Source organism: Gallus gallus, chromosome 15 (genome assembly GCF_016699485.2).
Source record: "Gallus gallus isolate bGalGal1 chromosome 15, bGalGal1.mat.broiler.GRCg7b, whole genome shotgun sequence".
Taxonomy (NCBI): Eukaryota; Metazoa; Chordata; class Aves; order Galliformes; family Phasianidae; genus Gallus; species Gallus gallus.
Genome location: NC_052546.1, coordinates 149,842 through 172,089, shown reverse-complemented (window position 1 = coordinate 172,089; position 22,248 = coordinate 149,842). Strand labels below are relative to the sequence as shown.

Below are 22,248 nucleotides of genomic sequence, written 5' to 3'. Positions count from 1 at the left end.
TAAAGCATTCAGAATAAAAGATATTCCTGCAAATTCTTTATTACCTAAGTTAACAAAATTCTTCCAAGCTCAACTCCCATAGGTGGCTTTATTGGATTGCTCACTTGCATACGTTTGGCTACCATACACACACAGTCTAGCCTCATGCAAGAGACAGCTTTGTGATGCACAGGATGCCAGGCATTGTGAGCTGCTAGATCTGCATCTTAAACCATAAAGCAAGGTTCTCAGTAAGGAAACAGACAGCACACATGCAAAGATGCACACATACTTTTCTCATCTGTATGGTAACACCAAGCATTTTAAAAAGGTCAGATGTAGCAAATGAAATGTCTCACCAAGTCTCACATGAAAGAACGTCACAATGGCAACATAGGAATTTTTTTTCCTCTTCTGCTATCCGGAGATACCACTATGAGGATGAAATTTCTCACAGGCGTATATTCATCCCTTCTCACGTCAGAAGCAAAGTTAACACCCTGCACATTCACTCCTCACCAGTACACACAAACCATATCACCTCCCAGATTTGCTAAACATGGGCATATTTTTCCCACAGGCCTTCGTTACAACAGGCCTGGAAGTTAAGGCAGCACCTCCAAACTAGACCAGAACCAGGGGGGATCCCACAAGCATACTTACGGCGTAAAGAAAAAGTGCTATGCACTTTACCAAGAGGAAACCGCTCCTCCCCTCCGTGTCTGCTCACAGCATTGGCAGACCCAGCGTGCACTGCTCTGTCGCTACCAGGAGCGTCTATGGGAGTGCCCTGCCCCAGCACGTGGCACGAGGGGTCAGATTGCTGCTTCACTCTCAGGGCACGTGCGATCAGCATATAAATAGCACTGATCGAGGCACCAGCAGCACTGAACTGTGGGTCCATTGGACGGAAATGAGCCGCTATAAATTCTGGTCCTTACCTAAGGGCTTTCTATATGCACAGCCGATGTGGACTGAAGACAGGGAGATCTGGTTCTCCCACGGAGTGGGAGTATCTGGGGTTTCTGACCCAGTTTCTCACCCCCAGTGAGACCTGGGGTTTCTGACAGTGGAGAAATGACAGAAGCACCTTCGCTAAATACATACACACACGCGCGCGCACACACACACACACACACACACAAATATATAAATATATACATTTTATTGCGGCTATTATTTGAAAGAGAGCATTTTACCCCTCTTTTTGGTGCCTCTTTTCTACCAGGGCTGTAGAGGCAACAGAACATGTTATAACATAACGATCAGGGACAAAAACACTCAAAATACCTTTGTGTAAACCTTAATTATGATCTTAATTACCTCACGCATAGAGCAGCTCCTCCTCAGGTTCACCGTGGCCGCGCCTCACGGCTTCCCGCCCCCTCAGGCTCTCCTCAGCGCGAGCAGCGAGGCGGGCTCCGGGCGCGAGGCGCGGGCTCCGGGCGCGAGGCGCGGGCTCCGGGCGCGAGGCGCGGGCTCCGGGCGCGAGGCGCGGGCTCCGGGCGCGAGGCGCGGGCTCCGGGCGCGAGGCGCGGGCTCCGGGCGCGAGGCGGGCTCCCGCCCTTCAGCTCGGCCTCTGCTATTTGCTAGAGCAAAGTGCCCCCGTCGTAGCCAACCCAGAGAGCAGCTTAAATAGAAGAGCAAACATCTTACAGCGCTGCCTCCTCGGCAGTCCATGAGAGAAAGGAATCCCTAGAAGTGCAGCATTGGCCCGCTTCCCAGGTGGGGCCGTTCTCGAACAAAAAACTGTACCTATCATCACGACTCCACAAAGCCGGCAAAGAAAAGAACACACAGAGCTCAAGTACAGTGAGCAGTGCCTTGAACGTTTTATGGCCTTCTTTGCAGGAAGCAGTGGGGTTGCACGTGCTCCTGCCTTTCAAGTCCTCCACACACAAAGCTTGAACAAACCATTTCTTTCATGAGTAAAATGTGACCATGGAGACAGATGAGAATCTGAAGATAAAACAGATTTCTCCAGTTAAAAAAAAAAAAAAAAAAAAAGCACCACATTATAATGAACAGGGCCCAGTACACAAATTGGCAGAATGCTATAGTGTATGAAATAAAACTCAGTACATGTCAAAAACCTTGCAACAAAGTATAAGGGCTTTTATTACATTTTCTTGATTAAATATACTCAGAAGTCTCTTTTTTTAAAACACACAAAAGGAAAAAAATACATTCTTCATGTACATATATGAAATGCCACATTGCAGGGACCATGTACAGTGCAGAGTATGAACATAGCTACACGTGATATCACCACTGTGGACAATTATCAGGTTTTTTTGAGCAATTCAACATTACTGCTTCCAAAGAGAAATGCATGCCCTTCACTTCTGTGTTATTTTGTGGGATCATACAGGGAAGTTTTTCTACATTTTAAAAGGTATTATAGAAATCCTTGCATGACATGAAAAATTATCGAACTCTACAACTTCACCTCTTTCACACATTCATGATTAGAGTACAATTTTTTTTTTTATCATGATTGCAGCCCAACTCCAAAAATCCAGGGGAAAAAAATAAATAGAACCTGGTAAGGAGAAAGTAATCAATCAGACTGATTGTTGCAGTGTCCGGGAAACAGGTACCCACATGCACACACATACACAGAAGGTGGAAGATAGCAAGGTGTGACTGAACATCTCTTATTTATTAGAAGTCCGGAGCAAGGGCATTGGGTTGCCTGTGTCACTTCAGCAGTGAATCTTTAGAGTGACTCAGTATGGGATGTCATTCTGGTAGTACTGAATCATATCATAGGTCCTACTCCTAGAGAAGAAAAGCAAAGCCAGAGGTAAATGATAGTTAAAGAAAAAAACAAAACACTGCAACCACCGTCACAAAAACGACCACCAAGATCCCACAGAAATAAAATACAGGTGAAGCACGAAAACTCTACGTTTTTGCTGCACTCAGCTTTGCCAGCTTATGGGTTCACCTTTCCTTTAACTATAGAGAGAAGACATACAAAATGCCAAACCTGTTGCTGAGGAAACAATTCTGGATGATCTTGATGATGAAAGTTGCAGCCTCACGTTCAGTCATGTTGGGGCTGAATCTGTGTCTATATAAGAAAAACACCACCACCACCACAAAAAACAGGATTACAAATTAGTGAGGTTTCTTTTGAGCATGACACAAATGTGTTTCTGCAAAAGTTCAGCCCCATGTTGATTTCACTTGCTGCAAGTACGTAGTCCCTTCAAGGCAACCTTGTACATAATAGGAATATTTTAAAAGCACTTGTCTTTATTCTTGCAGTGGAGACTGAGGCTGCGAACTTTTGACCAGTTGAGTGGTAACAGCAGATCTCTCTTTCTAGACAGCCACCGCTTCTAAAATACCTTAGTACTTAGCAATGACTGTAAGTTCAAGCCCATTATACTTCATGAATTTGTGTTTATTTTTTAGGAAAATGTAGGAAGTTATATGCAGGAAATACTGACTGCAGCACTATTCTGGAGGCACTAGCCTGAAGGGCTGTTTAAGATATACAATCTGTGTTTGCATAAATTTTTCATGTTATAACACAGTCCCTGTTCAGTACTGCATTATCTGTCAAACAAATTTTAAGTTGCTGCTCCTCAGATTCCAGCACCACTTTAGATAGAACACACTACCTCTTATTAAAACAGATCTTTCCTTTACGGTCTTGCTTTGGCAGCACTAAGAACTTTAAGGTAAAACACGTACTCAAACAGTCACTTAACAGCTTGAACCTAATCGTATGAGAAGGCCTATGAAAACCCTGCTTTCTAAGATATCTCTAAAAAAACTTAACATTTTTATAACACTAAGAAATGTAAGATATTTGAGTAGCATGACAACAACACTGGCTGCAGAAACTGTGACAATATACACGCTACAAAGAGCAAGCATTATGAACATTTTCCAGTTCATATACATGCTGACTTACTTCAACAGCTTGATTGTCTGCCCTCGGAAACATGGCAGCCCTGTATCCAGCATTAATGTAACCAGTGAGACTACAGCATCCATGTAAGGCCTGGAACAAAAAAAAAAAGACAAAAAAGTTACAGCACTTGAACTTCTGCAGCTTTAGAAGGTAAAGCAGGCAGGTTGAGAAGACTGAAGCTGGACTACACTTTTTTTTCTGTAATTAAAACAACACATGTAATCCTCTCACATTTGTTGGCAGAGCTACATCATTCCTTGCAATCAATTAAATTTCATTCCCTTATGTCGGACTATCAGAGATTTAGAATGCTGCAAGATGAGGAGCCCTCAAGGAAAATTTTATAAAGCAGTACTTTGGGAAATAATAGTATTTTGACAATGGAAAGATCGATCAGTGCATCAAAAGAGTACAGAGGTCTGAAACCAGTGATACTATAGTAACAGATTATCTTCTAATTGCTAATTACTATATAATTCTCTGCTATGTCAGTCCAGCTTCCCTTCTTCCTCCTCTCCTCCCACTAATCTATTAGTGCTCTGCTACTTGGGTGACATTCCTGGCTTGACACAAAACTTTCCCTAGATTGCGCCACTTCAAGGAAGCAAATTGTGCTGAACTCCAAGACAGCTCCTTCTGGGGCTACTTGCTGAGGAAACTAATTCTGTAAGATAGCATGAATAGTATTTCACAGTCATGATGATAGAACAATCCCTAATCTGAGCTCTGTCATACTGTCCTCCTAACCACATGCAACATCCACTTCACATCCATTCAGTACTCATTCTCCATGGTAAAGCAAAACTTGCAATGCCAAGTGGGAGCCCATGCCAGAGCAGCCACATCTTCCTCCTCCTTGTCCTGCTCCTATGATTCTTGTTTGCTTGGTGTAAAGCATAGTAAAGTTACAGATCTCTAATGTTACTGGCTGGCAATCATAGCTGAAAAGCACAGCTACAAAACCTCTAATATTTTACAAGGGAAACAGTAATGCTTCTTCCATGTAATTGACTCTAGCTGAAATGGTGATTAATATGATTGTCCCAGTTAGGAAAGCAAGGTTATGATTCTCCTGTAGCTTCTTGCTGCAAAGTTTTAATTAACAGCATGCTAAATTGAAGAAAGGAGATGATTACATTTATAAATTGAATATAATACATGATCTTCTCAAATGTCATAAGATCAGGAAAAAAACACAAAGGCTGCAAAATTTAAGTGTCACGTTGTTTCATGCACCAGATTGACAGACTCAGACACTCTACAGACTACTGTTTATTATTATTTAACATCCCATCTGGTTTTTGTTGTGCAAGCACTTCCACTTTCGAGCAGTTAATAATGCTTTACCTGACTGCCAGATAGCCTCTAACACACATCTCCATAAACCATTTGAATGGAGTTGCTTCCATTTTTCCTCCCATTATCATCACCATCTCATCAGTCAGCTTAATGTCGGGCTCCCAGCCCAGATTACCACCAGGTGAGCTCTCAAACATGAATCCAAAATCTGCACACAAAAGATAAACTGCTTTCAGACACTCTGGTGTTTAGCTGTGCACTGTCAAAACTGACAGAAGAAAGGAGAGGTGCATTTCACATCAAAATATCTGTTTTCCTACTGGCATTTCATTTCCAAATGGAAAAAAGCTTTGATAAAGTGTAAAAACACCAACAAAAGAATTGTTTAACATTAAGTAATACTCAAGGATGATGACATCAGATAAACTTAGGCTAAAACACCTGCACAGTTCTAGAAAAGTAAAGCTAAAGCAGAGGTTACAGCCTTATGCAATTATATGAATTTACTCATCAAGTTTAGTTCACACCCATGCAGTAAAGAAAGGAACCCAAATATGTATTTATACATCCATATTTATATACACTTGTATATGTTTGTATTCATACGTATGTATAAATATACACGCATAATCCACACAGGTATATTCCTTCCTGAAGCTGGTGAAAACTTGTAAAACCGAAATTATGCAGAAGCAGCTAACACAAATATACATACAATACTAAACTGGCAGGAAAAATGTCTCACGTGCGTTTAGAAGTTGAAATCTGATTCGTCTCAAATTGAAATTCTATTAGCAGTATTTTATAGCAGAAGGAAAAGATAGCTATGACTGACCAATGTGAATGATGTGTCCCTTTTTGTCCAGCATGATGTTGCCATTATGCCTGTCTTTAATTTGGAGCAGAAAAAGGAGAAGACTATATGCAGCCATACTGCGGATGAAATTATAGCGAGCCTGTACAAGCAAGAAGTCAAAGCAAATAAGAACACATAATTTAATAACTCACTCATCCCAGAAGCAGATACAGTTGAACACTCTTTTTCCCCATTCATGATTAGTTTGAATCTATGTTCAACAATGTTCTCCAGAGATCTATAACTGTAGTAATTTCTTTAGCTAGCTTACTCATAGCTAAAAATGAATTATCTACATCAGAAGCCAGGTACAGGATTACAGTAGTAATTACCTAATTATTTGTCATTATTTCTTATGGCTAGAATATTACTCAGTTGAAAGTGTACTATGTCTGCAAACTGATATTTTACCTTCTGGAATGCAAGAGTAGACTCATCACCGTATTGCCTTGTAAAGTAATCGTACATCCCAAAGTCTGTCTGCCTGCCCAGCTGGTCACGGGACGTACAGTCAGGAATGCATTCAATAACACCACACTGAAAGGGAAAAAGAGAAACAGGTCTGTGTAGCATACTCCCAACATACATTTTCTGCATGGCTCTTGGCAGTCACAGAGGTCTCCCAAGAAATATGGGAAAGTCTGCACATCACACAGAATTTCTAGTATGTTCATTAAAAAAAACTATATCCAACATTTGAGAATTTTCATGCAACATAAAACACAATCAATTTGTGACTTTCCACAGACTTGCACAACGTTGTCTCAGAAATCAAACAACAAACATGAATAACCACAAGCAGCAAAATTTCAGAGCAAAAAGCTTTAGAAAAGAAGGAAGTAAGAGAGAAAAGACTGTCAGTGGTACTCCAAGTATTTGGCGTAAGTGACACGCACAGTATTTCTTTGCAGAAACGTTAACTTATGTGTGCAGGAAAAGATAGATTTTTTTTTTTTTTAATTAGGAACTACTTTCTACAGCAGTAGAGTTAACTGCTCACTTACCCCAGGAGCTGTCGCCACCACTCTATATGGAAACACAAAAAGGTCCAAGCCTACCAGCTGAAATATGTTCTTGAAGAGATCAATGATTTGTAAAGCTAACATGTCCTGTTATGTAAGAAAGAAATTGCACAAGCATTACAGGGGTTATGGATCGCAAGTCAGATGACAAAAATGCTCTGAGGAACTCTGAAGTGAACACAAGTTTCCCCAGAAGGTTGTGCACACACTGTGGCTCTGGGGAAAATCAAAAAAGGAAAAGATAAAGGATGCTCAAGTGGGTAGCAAACAAAACCAAAGATTTAACTGCTGACAACCTTTCTATCATTCTTTGATTAAGAGGGATACTAATAACTTCAGAGATAATAGCTAGCATTCTCCTTTAATCAAAAGCAATCAAGATTCAGTGTACAATATGGTATTCAAGGTATCACCTTGGAAATTACTCTGACATTACCAATTGTTCAATTGAAAAATAAACTCTAAGAAAGATTTTTATGTCATGGCATTACATGAACTGTCTTGTAAGAGTGATACTTGTATCCAAATCAAATTTTCCAGAATAGTATAACAATTCTCTCCCTTAGTCCATACCTACCAGGGATTCTCAAAATTCCAAAAAATAAAAATAAATAAATAAAAAAAAAATTTCCAAGCTAAAATTATTTCCTTCTTTTATATTGCCACCTACAGATTTGTTTTATATAACTGCGAAGTGTAGTAGCTTTGTACCTGTCTGCAGTCATCACCCACTTTAAAGATAGCTGCTTGCCAGCAGATTTTCTTACTGTCCACTCCTTCTTCTGCACTTTCATCTATGGAATCAGAGCGACATCGCAGACCTGCACGAAGAGTAAAAAGCAAAACCGAGATGCACACTTCAGTTAGTACCTTCATACCATGACAAGCCCGCTATGCTCAAAACCACATTTCACACTGAAGGATCACTACAAAAAATTCTGCTTTGCAAGATGAATTCTTTAAGACAGTTTCCTTTCTGTATTAGAATTGGAACATATATATCAAAAATCATCTTCATAATTTACTTGATAAATGCCTGCAGTACATTAAGCTAGTCACTTAGATTATCCTGCAAAAGACCACAGAAAGGCAATTAATTTATATGTTAGTCTAAAGTAACTGTTTACATTTTTTTCAGGATACTTCTGTGGTGTGTTTCCAGGGACTTAAAAAGAGGGAAAAAAAAAAAAAAACAGAAAAAAAAACCAGAACTTAAGTTTTCAAAAAATTTTCTTCTCTTTCCATTTTATGCATTTTCATTTTTGAGCCGAACCATTGCAGATTAAGTTCAATATGGAAGTATTTCTTTACTGCAGCAACACAGGTCACTAAAAGCAGGCAATTTTAAGGGAAGTGCTGATTCTTACTTAATAGTGTCAATGATTAAAACCCATTTACTAACCTTCTTTTTCAAGCTCACTAACTCCACATCGTTTCACTTTAAATTTGGCCAGGTATGGTGCTTTTGCTGCACTACATTGTAATAAATAAAAAGATGATGAGTGCAAGTTAGCCAAATGAGAATTTATAGAAAAGCTAAATATCACTAATTAACTTAATGGAAGAATACAAGAGCACACCACCTCTGCATAGGGGTTCCCGATTTGTAATCAATGTCCAGAACAATAGCTTCAGGATTGCTGGGCAAGTAGCAGCCTGAAAATGGAACAGAGAACAAAGATAAGATTTATTGGCCAGCGTGACAACAATACATGGAGAACAATTGCTCTTAGTGTCTACAACTTCAGTACATTCTTTTGAATTAAATGAATGTTAGAGATAAACTGGAGGATATGGTTTGTATGTCACAAAGAATGCAGTACCCTTCCCATTGGTCAATGATTGTCAGAAATTAATAGAATACAGTTTTGAACTAATACTGCAGAATCTTTACCACAGAAATGTACAGATAGGACTTTTCTTACAATAGTTTCTAGCAAGGTGTAGCAGCACATTCCAGTGCACCTTTAGCAAATGAAAAATGGTAGGAGAACTGAAACCTATCAGACAGAGGTCGAAGTGCATTTTAAAAGGAAGATTCAGATGGGGAAAATATGTTTAAAATATATGTCTACGTATGTGTGTGTATATACATACATATACGTATGTGTGTGTGTGTGTGTGCGTGTGTATAAATACTATATACTATAATAATAGTATATACTATAAAAGGACATTGAGATAGTCATGTTTCAAGGGCATGTCTGAAGCAAGAAAAAGGATAACAAAAGCAACTGGACATGTTTTACTCTTGAGATAAATTCTTTAAGATGTTTAATCTCTTTCAATCAAAGGTGGTCCAAAAGAACAGTTTGTTTACTTTCCCTCTTCAGACATACCTTGCTGTTTTTACCAGTGTTATCTAATTTGACTGTAAACACTTTAGAGAAAGCTTTGGTGCACCATATAGAAATTAACAGCTGGTAAAAATATTCAACATGTTGCATTTAGCATTTGCCTTGAAATTTAGCATTTGCTTACAGAAAAATTTTGCACTGATAATAAATGCAAAAAGACCACTACATTCTATGATGAAATCCCTTCTTACCAGGCTGCACTTTCACCTCAGACAGTGCACTCAAACAAGCTTTTTTTCTTTCATCTCCTTTAGGGAACGGCCTAGAAAGATTAATAATATTTTATATAACTATAGTCTATATACTACTGTGAAACAAAACACCATGGTAGTACACAAATTTATACAACGACAAAGATGTCTTACTGCACCACTGTCTTACTGAAGTCCTTGCTTTGTGGATATAACACTGATTGGATGTATAGGTAGCTGTTAAAACCAAACAGCATAAGAGCAGTGAATTAAATATGAAGACACTTCCTTGCAGAGAAATTTGCACATAAAGCACGCTTTTGTCAACAGTGCTATAGTTATGCCAATATAATTCTCCTTTGTGGAACTTACACCAGAAAAAGAACACTGCTTTGGAAGTGGTATAAGCTAACTGAAAAAGGACAAGGCAGCAAAATACCTATGCAATTACACGCCTAATTTGTTCACATACTTAGCATGACTGCAGGTGTCAACTGGATAATTGGTAACATGGTTAACAATTAGTACATGCAATTACCCAATTCGCACAGGCACCTGTATTAACCATCTATTGAAATCAGTCATGCAATTGCACGCATTTGGTCTAGCACCATGTAACTGAAAATTTATTAGTTATTAGTTACGCTCTAATTTTAAGCAGTACAGTAGATTACTGAAGCAGCAACAGAAACACTTACAGTAATGAAACCATTATAGATTATACATTTACTCATTTATGCAATCTACAATACAAACAGCATCTCCTCTCTGTTGTCTTTACGTGGGAAATGCATAAAACATGACTGTTTTTTTAAGTACTTGAGATACAAAATGCAATGCTTGCAAATGCAGTTATTAACAGTTGCTTAATTATGATTTCATGCTAACAAAAAGTGCTTTGATTTCATCCTAAATATCATGATATTCATGCCCTAGAGCCCTCTTTCAACTCATCCTACTGGGTGAAAACATTTTGACATGCACATTGAAGATACGTAGTGTTTGTTTCTGTGAAGCAAGTGTCCTTTAACCTGATGCCTTTACACTGCTGGTTTGCAAACCTTCATTTTAAAGGAGGTATGTTCTAAAAAATATATATTATATGACTTTCAAATGTTTTAACACCTGAGAATGTTCTAAAAATATGCAATAAAACCACCCATACAGATTTTAGAGTCTGTGTGCTGGGCTGCTGCCACCCACTGGCAAGATTTACAGAAGTTAATTTGAGTATTTTGCAGTCAGCAGTGACAGTCTCCGTAAGCAAGACTTTCACTTTAAAAGATCTGCTTACTCTGACAGTGCATCTTTCTCTGTAACCACAATTTAGGTACAAAGGGAAAACACTTATGTATGAAAGAAGAACAATTATTTGTATTTCACCACATAATGAGATCTCCTTGTGAAGAGGAAAAGTATCATGCAGTTTTAGCAGAAGGTAAGTTATTTACCGGTACGTCAGGTGTTTTTGTTGATTGTTTTTTTTTTTATGTTTTATTTTTATTTATTTAGAAATCCACACAAAATGTGAATAACATGTTACATGCCACACCTAAATGCAGGAGTACTGCTTTTCTTGAACCTAACTTTTCAGGAGAATGAATGCTAAGTGCCTAACCAAGAAGCCAAATTAACAATGTAGGTGTGACAACTAGACTGACAGAATTTCAACCTATATAGGAGCATAGATTGTTTTCCCAATTCCAATCACATATTGGAGCACTCTTCTATGGAACTTCATTTCACTATTACTAACCACAGTGTATTTATAAAATCAAATTAAATCTGAAATTTACAATCATTTGCTTCCAGAATAAGAAGTAAAAGCTGGTTAAGACAGAACTGCTAATTGCAAGCACAGAGATTAGGCCAGATACAAATTATCTCTAAGAGTCAAAGTAAAATGAGACCTGTCATCCTACTACGACTGTTAAGTTAAACTTTAAAAAGGAAAAATCAATTTCTTATCATATGAGTAATTAATTCTTTTTCCCCAAAAGACACTATTTCAATATGACTAAAAGCACCTTAGCCTGTTAACTATAGCACTATTAATTTCCAGAACCGCACCCCCAAAACAGCACAATTTCTGTAGCATAACACTTACTTGATAATGGCTGAAACATTAGTGATTTTATTAAAGAAGTCAAATTCCCTCTGGTAGAATTCTTTGGCTGGGCCAGATAATGAGCCAGTTATCTCCTCTACTAGCTGCTCCAGAAGTTCCCCTATGTCAGCTACACACAAAAAAGAAAACGTGTTAGAAGCTTATTTCAGAAAGCTAAGTGATACATGTGATGGGTACAAAAAAACTGATGCAAACATTGCTGCATGTCTTTTATCAGGTAGAGTACTTCAACAGAATGTGGCCTATCCTTACAAACTAAAGAAGTTTCCAGATAAAAGGATTCCCTCCTGCCAGGAGAAAGCAAGAAGGAGATTTGGCCTGAACTGAGGCAAGAAAGGAGCTAAACTATATTATATTTCAAAGAACTCACGATCTTTTTGGTGTCCTTCTTCATCCAGGTAGATATTAGTTTTCATGTTCCAGATGAATTGGTGAGCCAAGAGCTGGGATTTGGCAGCTGCCCACAAGATATATTCTCTAACGTAACCCATCTGCAATCATAGTCAGTCCAATAAGAAAAGATCATTACAACTCAAGCAGACTCAACGTTACTCTTACTAACAGTGATTCTTAAAAGTCAAAAATATTTAACTGATGCAAAGACCGCTGCAATCTCACTCAGGTTGCTAAAAGGCCTCTGAAGAATGGCAGTGTACTCTAAAAGGTAAGGAACTGATCTAACCTGTTTTGGCTTTATTACTGACACATTCCATCACTAACTTTGAGTATCTCAGCCATTTTCTAAATGTTCTACATGGTTTTCAAATCTCCTTAAAATCTGTGCAACTCATAGTACGTGTACAACCCAGAGGAAACGCAGTGGAGACACTGGTATTGCCTGGCATCACTAAATGCTCATGTAATATCAGAAATGTGTATGCTGTCTTATAGACTGTGCATTTGGGTGTAAAGAACTAAGCGTTTGCACAGTTCCACAGAAATTTTGTAGGGAATAAGAACAAACTCAGAAAAGAAGTTGAAGTGCACAAATGAATTCTACTCATCCCACGGACTGCATAAAAGAGGTGCATCCAAAGCAAGCTAGCCTCTAGAGGCATTTGTCTTTTATGTATTAGATATACCATGATAATTAGCAGCACTATTTCAAGCTTAGATTTTGTCTGTTTGGCAGTTTTAAGTCTAAAAGCCATTTGCTTGGTTCATGTACAGCTGTTTCATATCCTCACCTTATCATACCGTAGTGCCTGCACGATCTGTGGAATGTAGAATAAAATGGCATCCTGAAAAAGAAGTCAGAGTTTTTATTGTTATTGTTCTAGTACTCAAGAGGAGAAGACAGGCCACATACACAGTGAAAAGTTTCCTTCTGTTACGAGATAGAATAAAATTGCAAATACCACCCCCTCTTTATTTTAAACTGTATGTATGCCCTCTCCTTAAATACAAGCATTTTGCTGACCTGTCCAACTTCAAAAATATTAACAATAATCTATTTTATAGTCCTCATACAAGCCTGACTAGTATTAAAAGTTCTCTGCTGAAAGGAGAATTCGGTACTATTTGAGCGGAACACTGAAGAATTTAAGTTGGTGCAATTTATGACAAAACAGTTGCCAAGTATACAAGCCATTATTGTTGGACAATCAACTTAAAGTTTCCATCCCAATCTATTCACATCCTCCAACAAGGCGCGCCCAATTTGCGTACGTGTCTTTCCACAGTACTAAAATGAGGCCTGTGACCACAATGACTATGGTCGCAACTATCCCAAAACTCATCTTACCGGAGGAAAAGACCGCAGGACTTTAACTCCATATTGAGCTGTTAGAGGATGAGGTGGATACATGCTTGAAAAATAGGAAAGGCCAGTTGGTGGATCCGTTGGCGCCCAGCACAGAACATGACTGAGCTCAGGTGCATCAGCATCAATTGTATGCCAGGTAACCAGGTACTGAAAAAACAGGTCAAACCATATTAGCAGCTTACAGCACCTAGTAATATCTAGGAAATGCTCATCAGATGGTAATGCTATCATATAGCTTATTAAAGCAGGGCAAGAAAAACATGCTATGTTTTATTTTACAAAACCACAGCTATTTTATCTTCTTTGGAAATCTAACTATCGGAATCATTCCACCTCCTAGATCACTACATGAAGTTTATGAGATCAAATTACTAAAAGCACAGTAGAGGAGTACAGGGAAAAGCAAAAACAGATGAGTGAAAAAAGATGCAGTTTTCTTGTCTGTTTTCTGTAAATGCTTTACTGCAGATGAGCATAACAAGCCTCTTCCATTTTAAGAGGCTAGGCATCTCAAGAGGACAGGTTAAGTTTAAAATAACTTCAGCAGCAGTGCTCACCATAACCTGTGGTCCTGTTGTCTTTCTATGCATTATGTAAAAAGAACAGAAACAGCAGGTGTACTGCAAGTTATGAGCTCTGAGATATTCCGTGTATAGTGAGCACTAACTTGCCATCTACTTTTATTCCTGTGATTTTTGCCTCAGCATCTTATTTCCACAGCTGTTTTGTCATACTCTCCTACAGAAATATGCTTAGCATTAGAACATACGCTGTGGTAAGGCTGTATTTTCCAGTATAGCTGAACTAAATAGCCATTTTGGGGCCCTGTATATAGATATTCACTAGTACCTTTATTGCTTCAGGAACATCGCTAACAGCTCCTGGGTCCAACCGAACCAGACGAGTTACTTCTGTTCCAATAGCTTCAGTGTTCTTAAATCTACATATAACCAGGAATACAATAACCTTATCAGAAAACTTTGAAAGCCTCTTCTATTTAAATCACGATTATAACAGCAAAGGGCAGGAAAGTAAATTCTTAATAAGCAAATAGTCCAACCATCAAACAATGCACACTGAGGGAACAATACGATGTCAAAAAGAGGATTCGGGTTCAGGAACAGCTGGTCCTCATTCAGTGCTTTTGTACTAGCAGCTAGCATTTTAGCCCATTATTGAATTATTGGTTGAAATATAATGTCTGGGATTTTACAGAAACCACATGAACTACCACTGTTTCGCTAAAACTATCATTGTTGTAAGGAGGAAAGAATTTCCTTTCCCTTTCAAAGCCAACTATGCTAATTCTCTCAGCATACATTTTAAAGTACAAGCCAATATATAGCTAGAACACTTCTTTCAAAGATACTTTTAGAACTGTTTAAATGCTATGTCTGCTAATGATTTAAATACTATTAAAAAAAATGAACATAATTTCTGCTGAACAAAACACTGTCAACACGTTAGCATCAAACGGATGGAAATTGGACTCCACTAGATATTGAGCCAAGTTAATATATATTTTTTAAGTAATCCACTCCTTTTTATTTGAAAGGTCTCAACCATCTATGAAAGTATGCAAGGAGGCTGTAAGCAGGAGCAAGTACCAACAATACTTGTTGTGCCTGTACTCACTCAACTTCTAAGAAAGGCAGCAAGAATTACATCACCTTTCTCTTTTGAAATTTCTCACCTGGTAGGCAGCTGTACAGCAAGATGAGGAGAAATGCTCCAAGCTAGATTTACATTATCCTTCCATTGCTTCTCACTAAGACTGACATACTTCGATCTCCAGTTTGCCACACTGCTCTCCCCACTTTGATCCAACTCTAATTCAGGGGAGGAGAGTGGATTGTACCATGTGATTAAGCGTTCAATCTCAGTAGCCTGAGGGAAACAAGGAAAAAATAAATACATATTCCCTGGAAGTAAAAATACTCCCGCTTCACTCTCCCATGGTGCTTTAGTCAACACATCATGCAAAAACAGCAGTCTTCGAAACTCATACTGTTTCCCTACAAACTCACCAGCAACGAGAGCAATAACGTCCTTCGCTTCATGTAGTACTTGTGTAGCTGCGTACCTCTGTTAGTCTTCTTGGACATTCCTCAAATAAAGGGTAAAAAATGTTTTCAGTGTTTTTTATTCAGTATGTTAAAGTCATTTTTAAACTGTCCACATCTGGCAACTTCTACATCTAAGAACTGAATCACCACATGACAATTGTAAATTTACATTTGAATGATCTCAGAAAGTCAGCAATGCAGCTACTCATTGTGCTTGCTACAAGTGGCACAATTTGGGTTTCTTGTTGTTTTTTACCCCTCCACAATTTGGCATTGATAATCAAATACCCTGCCAGGTGAATGTGAGCCTCATGTTGAATATTGACTGTAGGCAACATCAACAGATAAAATATACTACAAAGTTGGCTATAATTAGCTGGTTACAATTAAAAAGATACCTGATTTTTTAGATATGGTTGACATGCCACTGGACAGAGGGTAGGTATTTATCCATCCTTGCGTAGCCTGCTGCCGAGACCCAACATTGATATCCAGGTTGCTCCTGGTATCTTGATTATCTAACAACAGAACACAGATCTGATATAGAATATAATCAAATAAAAAAAAAAAAAAGGGGGCTTTTGAAACTGCAGATGAAGGATCTCACCAGGTGGCACAAGTTGGTTTGCTGTGAGATACTTTTTGTCTGAGAACATTGCTGTCCAAAACTTGATCAATATGCTGATATCTTCACGAAGCCTCTTTTCCCCCTGCGTAGGGAACTTCGATGGCCAACTCAAGAAAATCATACAAATAATGTTGAATGTATTAAAAATAAAAAAGCAAACAAAAAGAATCAAGATCTTTTTTTTCCTCCTTTTGACCACAGTCTAAAAGAGATGAGACCAAATGTTACACTGTATTTTATTCTTATTTCTTCATCCTGTCTGCCTGAAGCTTTCCATTATAACTGAAAACTAAGGTGGTAGCCTGTCACCATCTTGGATTCATTTGAAATTTAATATTACATTTTAAGATTATGATTTCCTTGCATTGTCTGACACTCCCATTACTGCATTATTTTCTGCTGTGTTCATGTCAAATCTTGGAATCAAATTCAGTGTGGTTGTACTCTCAAAACGATTTTTGAAAGCAGTATTTCAGCCACCTGTTATGTAAAAGCAATTCTTTACATCTTACATCTAGGTACAGTTTTGAGCACTGAATGAATTCCAAAAAAAAAAAACCAGAAAGAAAAGAACTGCAACGTTCCTGAAGATAATACATTGTAAACCACATATGGAAAAGAATTATATATATGTATATATATATAAAAAAATTCTATCTAAAAGTCATCAAGACAGTTTATTAACTACGAAGAATCACAAACAAAAGAAAAGCCTCTGTTAGAATGGACAAAAAAAAGGAAGTTAAATCACTAGAGAAAGACAGCTTTTGCTTTAAACTATTATAGAAGGTATAGGAAACGTTGCACATACACTTTTAGAGTAGTTGCAAATGGGACAGTACCTGAAATAATCAAAGGCAGTTGAATAAATCTTCTCTCTCAAAACATTTCGAATAGTTGCATTTGGAACCACATCAGCATGCAGCAAAGACAACCCCAGTGTCAACAACCTAATACATTTAAGAGAACGAAAACCTTGATGTTCCCAAAATAATGACTAACTCAACACCACACAAACCATTCTTAGAGCAATATTAAAGCTACAAATCCATTCAACTAGTTGAAATGTGCCTGTTTCAGAGCTCTCGGAACATTCTACCATGAGCTTGTTCCTAAAGCTGTGATGACTGAACCATAGAAAGCTGAAGCCTTCAAGTCACAGAAAAGAGACTAATTGATAGAGCAGAATTATTGCTGATACACAGAATTGATTCATGATGTGAATGATTCACTATATGAAATTATATAATTATTATATACTCATTATATAAAATCATTAAGTTTTCTGAAGCGCCAGAACTGACTTTCAAAGTAAAGTTAGATACTTATACTTTGAAAACAGAGCTTCAACTCTGCATAATTCCAGGCTTTTAAGAGAATTTCCACCACTTGAAGCCAAGGACAAAATAAAAACTTAACATTTATTTATTTTGTCCACATGCTACTGCCACCAAGGAAAAGAAACCCTGCTCACTTGAAACGGGGTCCAATTGCTGCCACATGCCGATTCAAACTGCCCTTTGCCCCTCCAATGTTCAAGGAAAGAGATCGCTGGAGCAGGCTGGAGAAGATCTCTATTTGGTCAGAACTGCAGTACTTGGCTATTTCAAATCTCTGCACCAGAAACTGAAAGAGAGAGAGATACGCTATGCATCCTTTAATTTTATTTTCAATCTCAAAATCAAACCAACCAGTCTCTGTTTCAGACACTTTCATAATCATTGTGCTCCTGTAAAAAGAGCACATCTCTGAGCTTTGAGACAGAGGGACTACCATCATGACTCCACTATCTTTGCAAATCACAAGAACAAACAGTACAGAATGGCTTAATCATAGCACCATTCCAACATGATCATAGGGGGGACATTCTAGAAATACACACCTCTATCCAAATGTAATGTGGGGTGACTTCTGGTGGACAAGGCCTTGGCTGGCTTTCCTCTGAGGCTGCTAATGGATCTGCTTCTTTCTGCTCAGCAGAAAACAGGCCAACTTTCTGCTCCACTGTCATTTGCCAGGCTCCTGCCATTTCCCGCATGAACTACGAAAACAAGATTATAGGATTTTCTGTTTCAAGAGCATCTTCTTGTATGGAAAGCACAATATTTCTCTGCAAGGTGCACAATGGAAAAAAAAAAAAAAAAAAAGACTCCTTCAGAAGTTCTGAAGTTCTGTTAATAACAGAAATACCAAGGGCAACAGCAGACAAGCGCTGTATTTTGTTGAGGCTGAACTATCAGTATTGTGTGGTGCTGTCCTTTCTCTGCTAAAAGTTACTACATCCTGCTACAGGATTATAACTTTTACAAGCCTAGTTTTTATGCAAGGGAATAACGCCAAACACCGGAGGCCCTAAATGATGAGCTGAGATATTATTGACTGTTTTAAAATATCATTCTACAAATTGCAGTAGTTCAGGATCTAGTTCGTGAGAAGCATAGGTATCTCAAGCAGCAAAGTAAGTTGTACAGCTGAGATCCTAACAGCCTTCCTTTGCTTTATCATCCTTGCTGCTAAGGATGCATTTCCCACAGTCTCTATAGTGAGGGTGTTCAGATTTCCAACAATACACAAAGAGAAACTTCCTGGCAGGTTAAAGTGATTAGCAGTGCATTTACCATTCTTATTTTACATGTATTCACAACAGCTGTGAATCTCTTCATATATTCTTTCCTTTCCCTCTTGCAGGGACAGAGAAAGAGTACTTAGTTAAATAGCTTCCTACCGGCACTTCTATTCCATTCTTGGCAGCAAGCAGCCACTCCCAGCAAGCAATTGCTGTTTCCATACCATGTTCGTTGAACATCTGCAAAGGTCCCCAGCACAGATGATGAAGGAGCTGGGGATCACAATCTGAAAGCAAACATTCAAACAGATTTCTACAGCAGAATAAATAAAAGCATAATCAGCATAAAAACAGGTAATAAACAGGTTCTAGTTTAAGAGCATTTTCCCCCAATACAAGCTTAACTGAAATAACTGCAAACACAGTTTTGCTTCAAGTTGATACATACAGAGTTAATATGCAGATAGCTTCTGTGTTTACCACACATGGCATTCACATCTAGAATGCAGAACTCTATTTGGTTTTCATTACCTTTGCTGCTTATTAATAACGCAGTCAACTTAAACATGGCCTGTGTGTAGAATTCAGTCTGGCCTGATTCAAGAGCATTGTTCAGCTCTTTGACCATCAGTTTATTCAGGTCAGATGTTCGTCCTGTAGCGTTTGAGAACTGAATCATTCCAGAAACCTGAAAAATATAATGAGGTTACAAACGAAGAACAATATTTCTAGGAGTCTAGTTTGGTACACGTCATGTGCTGAGTAAGGAAACTCAGTACAAACAGATCTCTTTTATTTGTATTTTGCTAATGTACCTTAGCTTTGCCTGTAATTTGAGAACTTCATACAAGATCAACAGCAAAAGAGCTGCTTAATAACCTAGGAAAATTATACTCTTCTGTCTTGAATGAATTTAACTTTAGAGTCCATGCTTAAAAGAACATAAAATCACAGAATAATTTAGGTTGGAAGTGACAATATTCCGATGCCAGACCTGGTGAACACTCCACACACTGTGTAAAAGTGTGTACTTACCTCCCCTGCATAGCGGTTGCGCAAATTAAGTGAAGCCATGAAGTTGGAATAGTCCTTCTTCACACAAGTAGGTCTTTCAGTTAGCTGGGTTGCCTATGATCAAATCATATACAGCTATTCATATTGCTTACATCTAATCACTTATCTTTTTTCCTTTTATACCATTACCTATGTTTTAAGCTTAGTTTCCTTTGTGCTTATAATCAGAATAGAATCAGGACTATGACATACAAAAGTACCAGAATTGATAAATATGAAACAAGGAACATGTGCATTAGTTACATGTATACAGATTGAAATTTTTCAAAATTTACACACATGCACTTTTTGAAAGATAAAAAAGCATGAAAAAGGTAATTAAATTCTATAATCTGACAGTTTTCTGTCACTTCGTCCTTATATTTTCTTTCTTGACATGTAGACAGGCCCTAATCAAAACAAGCAGTGTGAATATGAGGAAACCTTTTCTATTATTTTCCTTGCAGTTTTAAAGTCTCTTCCAGCATGTGCGTGATTCTAAGTTGTTTTTTTTTTTTTTTTTTTTTTTTTTTTTAAAAACTTTCCCTCTTTAGGGAACTATGTCACAACATTCCTACATCCTGGGGGAATTCTTTGTCCTATTTACATGTAGTGACTAGAATTGGCTAGAAGGATGATAGTAAGAGGGAATGAAAAAGAAAATCCTGCTAAAGGTTGGAGTGAGGACACTTTCAAAGCTGCTGCTAGAAAACAAGCTGACTGATGACAGAACAGATTCTATAGATTTCTTCAGGAATCACAAACATATTTAAGAAAAAGAAAATGTAAACAAACTGCATAAAACTGAATGAAATGAAATACACAATGTAAAAGCATATTTTGAGTGAACCTACATAGAATTAGAGCAAATGAGCATACTATTCTAAAAACCAGTTCATTTCAGCCTTACACAAAGATGCTACTTTCAAATTAACAAGAAACGTATAGAGATGGTTTTTAAGAGGAAACAGATACAGTTTTACTTTCTTGCTTGTTAGCAGCCTACTTCTCAGTAACTTACATAGCAATAGTGTGACTGGAAGATACTCTGACTTGAGATGGAAAGAAATAAGACATCTGAGTAATTTTCGAATGCTATGACAAATATGCTTTAGAGGCTCTATATTATCTGGCTAAACTTCATGTTATAAAATTAACATGACAGCTGCACAAACAAGCAAATACTCACGCCCAAAGTGGTGTTCTGTCTGTTGTAGCCAGCAAAGTGAAGAACACTTTCTGTAGCCATAGCCAGTCCTGTGTGCTGGGACAAACCTGATACCCAGTTCTGATGTTTGTTTAGGTACTCCTGATGCACCAAAAAACATTTGTTGGAAAACTACTGTGCTTTTCAAAACAAGGCAGTTCAGAGGCAAACACCGTATAACTGCAGAAAACTTAATTACAGATGTATGTGAGGACAAGCAGACTGTCTACTTCTTGTAGGTACTGCTCCCTAGCAAAAAAACTCTCAAAACCTCATCCTAAATTTGCAAAGAGAAAGACATATTTCATTTTGTAAAACGATTACGTGAACAAGGTAATACTTCAAATCTGAGATTCTTTTTAAATAGAAACACTTTCCACAAAGAGTCTTACAAAACTAAGTGCTTTGGATCAGTCTTGAGCCTTCCCAGAAATAATCTTTTCACCTCTAGGTAGACAGAACATTAGTCTAATCTGGACTACATCTTCTTCTGCTACTTAGCAATGGGTTAACAAAAAGAGAACTCCATTATACTGTAGTGAGACCTCTTGTTTACATAAAGTGTTTTATTTATTAATACATCATAAAAAGTTTTTGCTAAGTTGTTGGTGGGTTTTTTTTTTTTTTTTTTTACCACTTTCTACTGAACTCTGCCCTATGCGAGCATCTACTACATCCATGCTGAAAGTAACATCTACAGTTTATCATAGACTCATATGTAATGTTTTTTTTTCTTTAACTGAAAAATAAACAGCAATGGAAAAAAAAATGCTCCCAAGAAATAAGACTTAAAACCTAACGACTCATTTCAGTCCAGCTGGTATTTTAAGCTACCTATAATTAAATTCTGGTAGGCAGAGAACTATAACAGATTTTTATTTCTGAATTAAGTCTGGAATGATCAACTGTTTTCAAACCTGTCAAAGATATTCAGGTTTAGATCAAAGCAACAATTCTAGTTATTTTATTGCCAGAGAATAAGGGAAATTTTAGTTAGACAAAATTTAAAATGAAGTTTGAACAGTCTGAGAAAGTAAAAAACAGCACAACTTATTTCTAATTTTGAAGACCTACAATGATCAAATTCTTTCACAGTTACAGGCTCATTACCTGTAGATGAGATTTTGTAACAGAAGGAGCCCACTTCATTGCCTCTTGCAGAATCATCCCACAGCGCGCAGCAAAATCTTTGACTATACTCTA

The 22,248-nt window shown here is 37.8% G+C and overlaps 1 protein-coding gene across 4 annotated transcripts in view; it reads right to left on the bottom strand.

Annotated features, from left to right (window-relative positions):
* Positions 1-2,069: 2,069 nt before the first annotated feature.
* Positions 2,070-22,248, bottom strand: part of PI4KA (phosphatidylinositol 4-kinase alpha) — a 56,600-nt gene continuing 36,421 nt past the window's right edge. For 3 of the 4 annotated variants that reach the window (XM_046901194.1, XM_004945480.5, XM_415062.8), the window contains exons 28-55: positions 22,156-22,245; positions 21,028-21,147; positions 19,821-19,913; positions 19,317-19,473; positions 18,945-19,072; positions 18,102-18,260; positions 17,694-17,845; positions 17,062-17,169; positions 16,199-16,326; positions 15,990-16,109; positions 15,553-15,632; positions 15,219-15,412; positions 14,375-14,465; positions 13,505-13,672; positions 12,948-13,001; positions 12,131-12,251; positions 11,740-11,869; positions 9,633-9,703; positions 8,668-8,740; positions 8,487-8,557; positions 7,796-7,905; positions 7,067-7,171; positions 6,474-6,599; positions 6,042-6,162; positions 5,255-5,414; positions 3,908-3,997; positions 2,972-3,055; positions 2,070-2,760 (exon numbers count right to left, since the gene is read on the bottom strand). In XM_046901194.1, coding sequence (XP_046757150.1) covers positions 2,709-2,760; positions 2,972-3,055; positions 3,908-3,997; positions 5,255-5,414; positions 6,042-6,162; positions 6,474-6,599; positions 7,067-7,171; positions 7,796-7,905; positions 8,487-8,557; positions 8,668-8,740; positions 9,633-9,703; positions 11,740-11,869; positions 12,131-12,251; positions 12,948-13,001; positions 13,505-13,672; positions 14,375-14,465; positions 15,219-15,412; positions 15,553-15,632; positions 15,990-16,109; positions 16,199-16,326; positions 17,062-17,169; positions 17,694-17,845; positions 18,102-18,260; positions 18,945-19,072; positions 19,317-19,473; positions 19,821-19,913; positions 21,028-21,147; positions 22,156-22,245 — 3,156 coding nt within the window. In that variant the 3' untranslated portion in view covers positions 2,070-2,708. Of the gene's footprint in view, positions 2,761-2,971; positions 3,056-3,907; positions 3,998-5,254; positions 5,415-6,041; positions 6,163-6,473; positions 6,600-7,066; positions 7,172-7,795; positions 7,906-8,486; positions 8,558-8,667; positions 8,741-9,632; positions 9,704-11,739; positions 11,870-12,130; positions 12,252-12,947; positions 13,002-13,504; positions 13,673-14,374; positions 14,466-15,218; positions 15,413-15,552; positions 15,633-15,989; positions 16,110-16,198; positions 16,327-17,061; positions 17,170-17,693; positions 17,846-18,101; positions 18,261-18,944; positions 19,073-19,316; positions 19,474-19,820; positions 19,914-21,027; positions 21,148-22,155; positions 22,246-22,248 lie in introns of those variants that run through there. The other variant, XR_005840101.2, reaches the window with a different exon arrangement.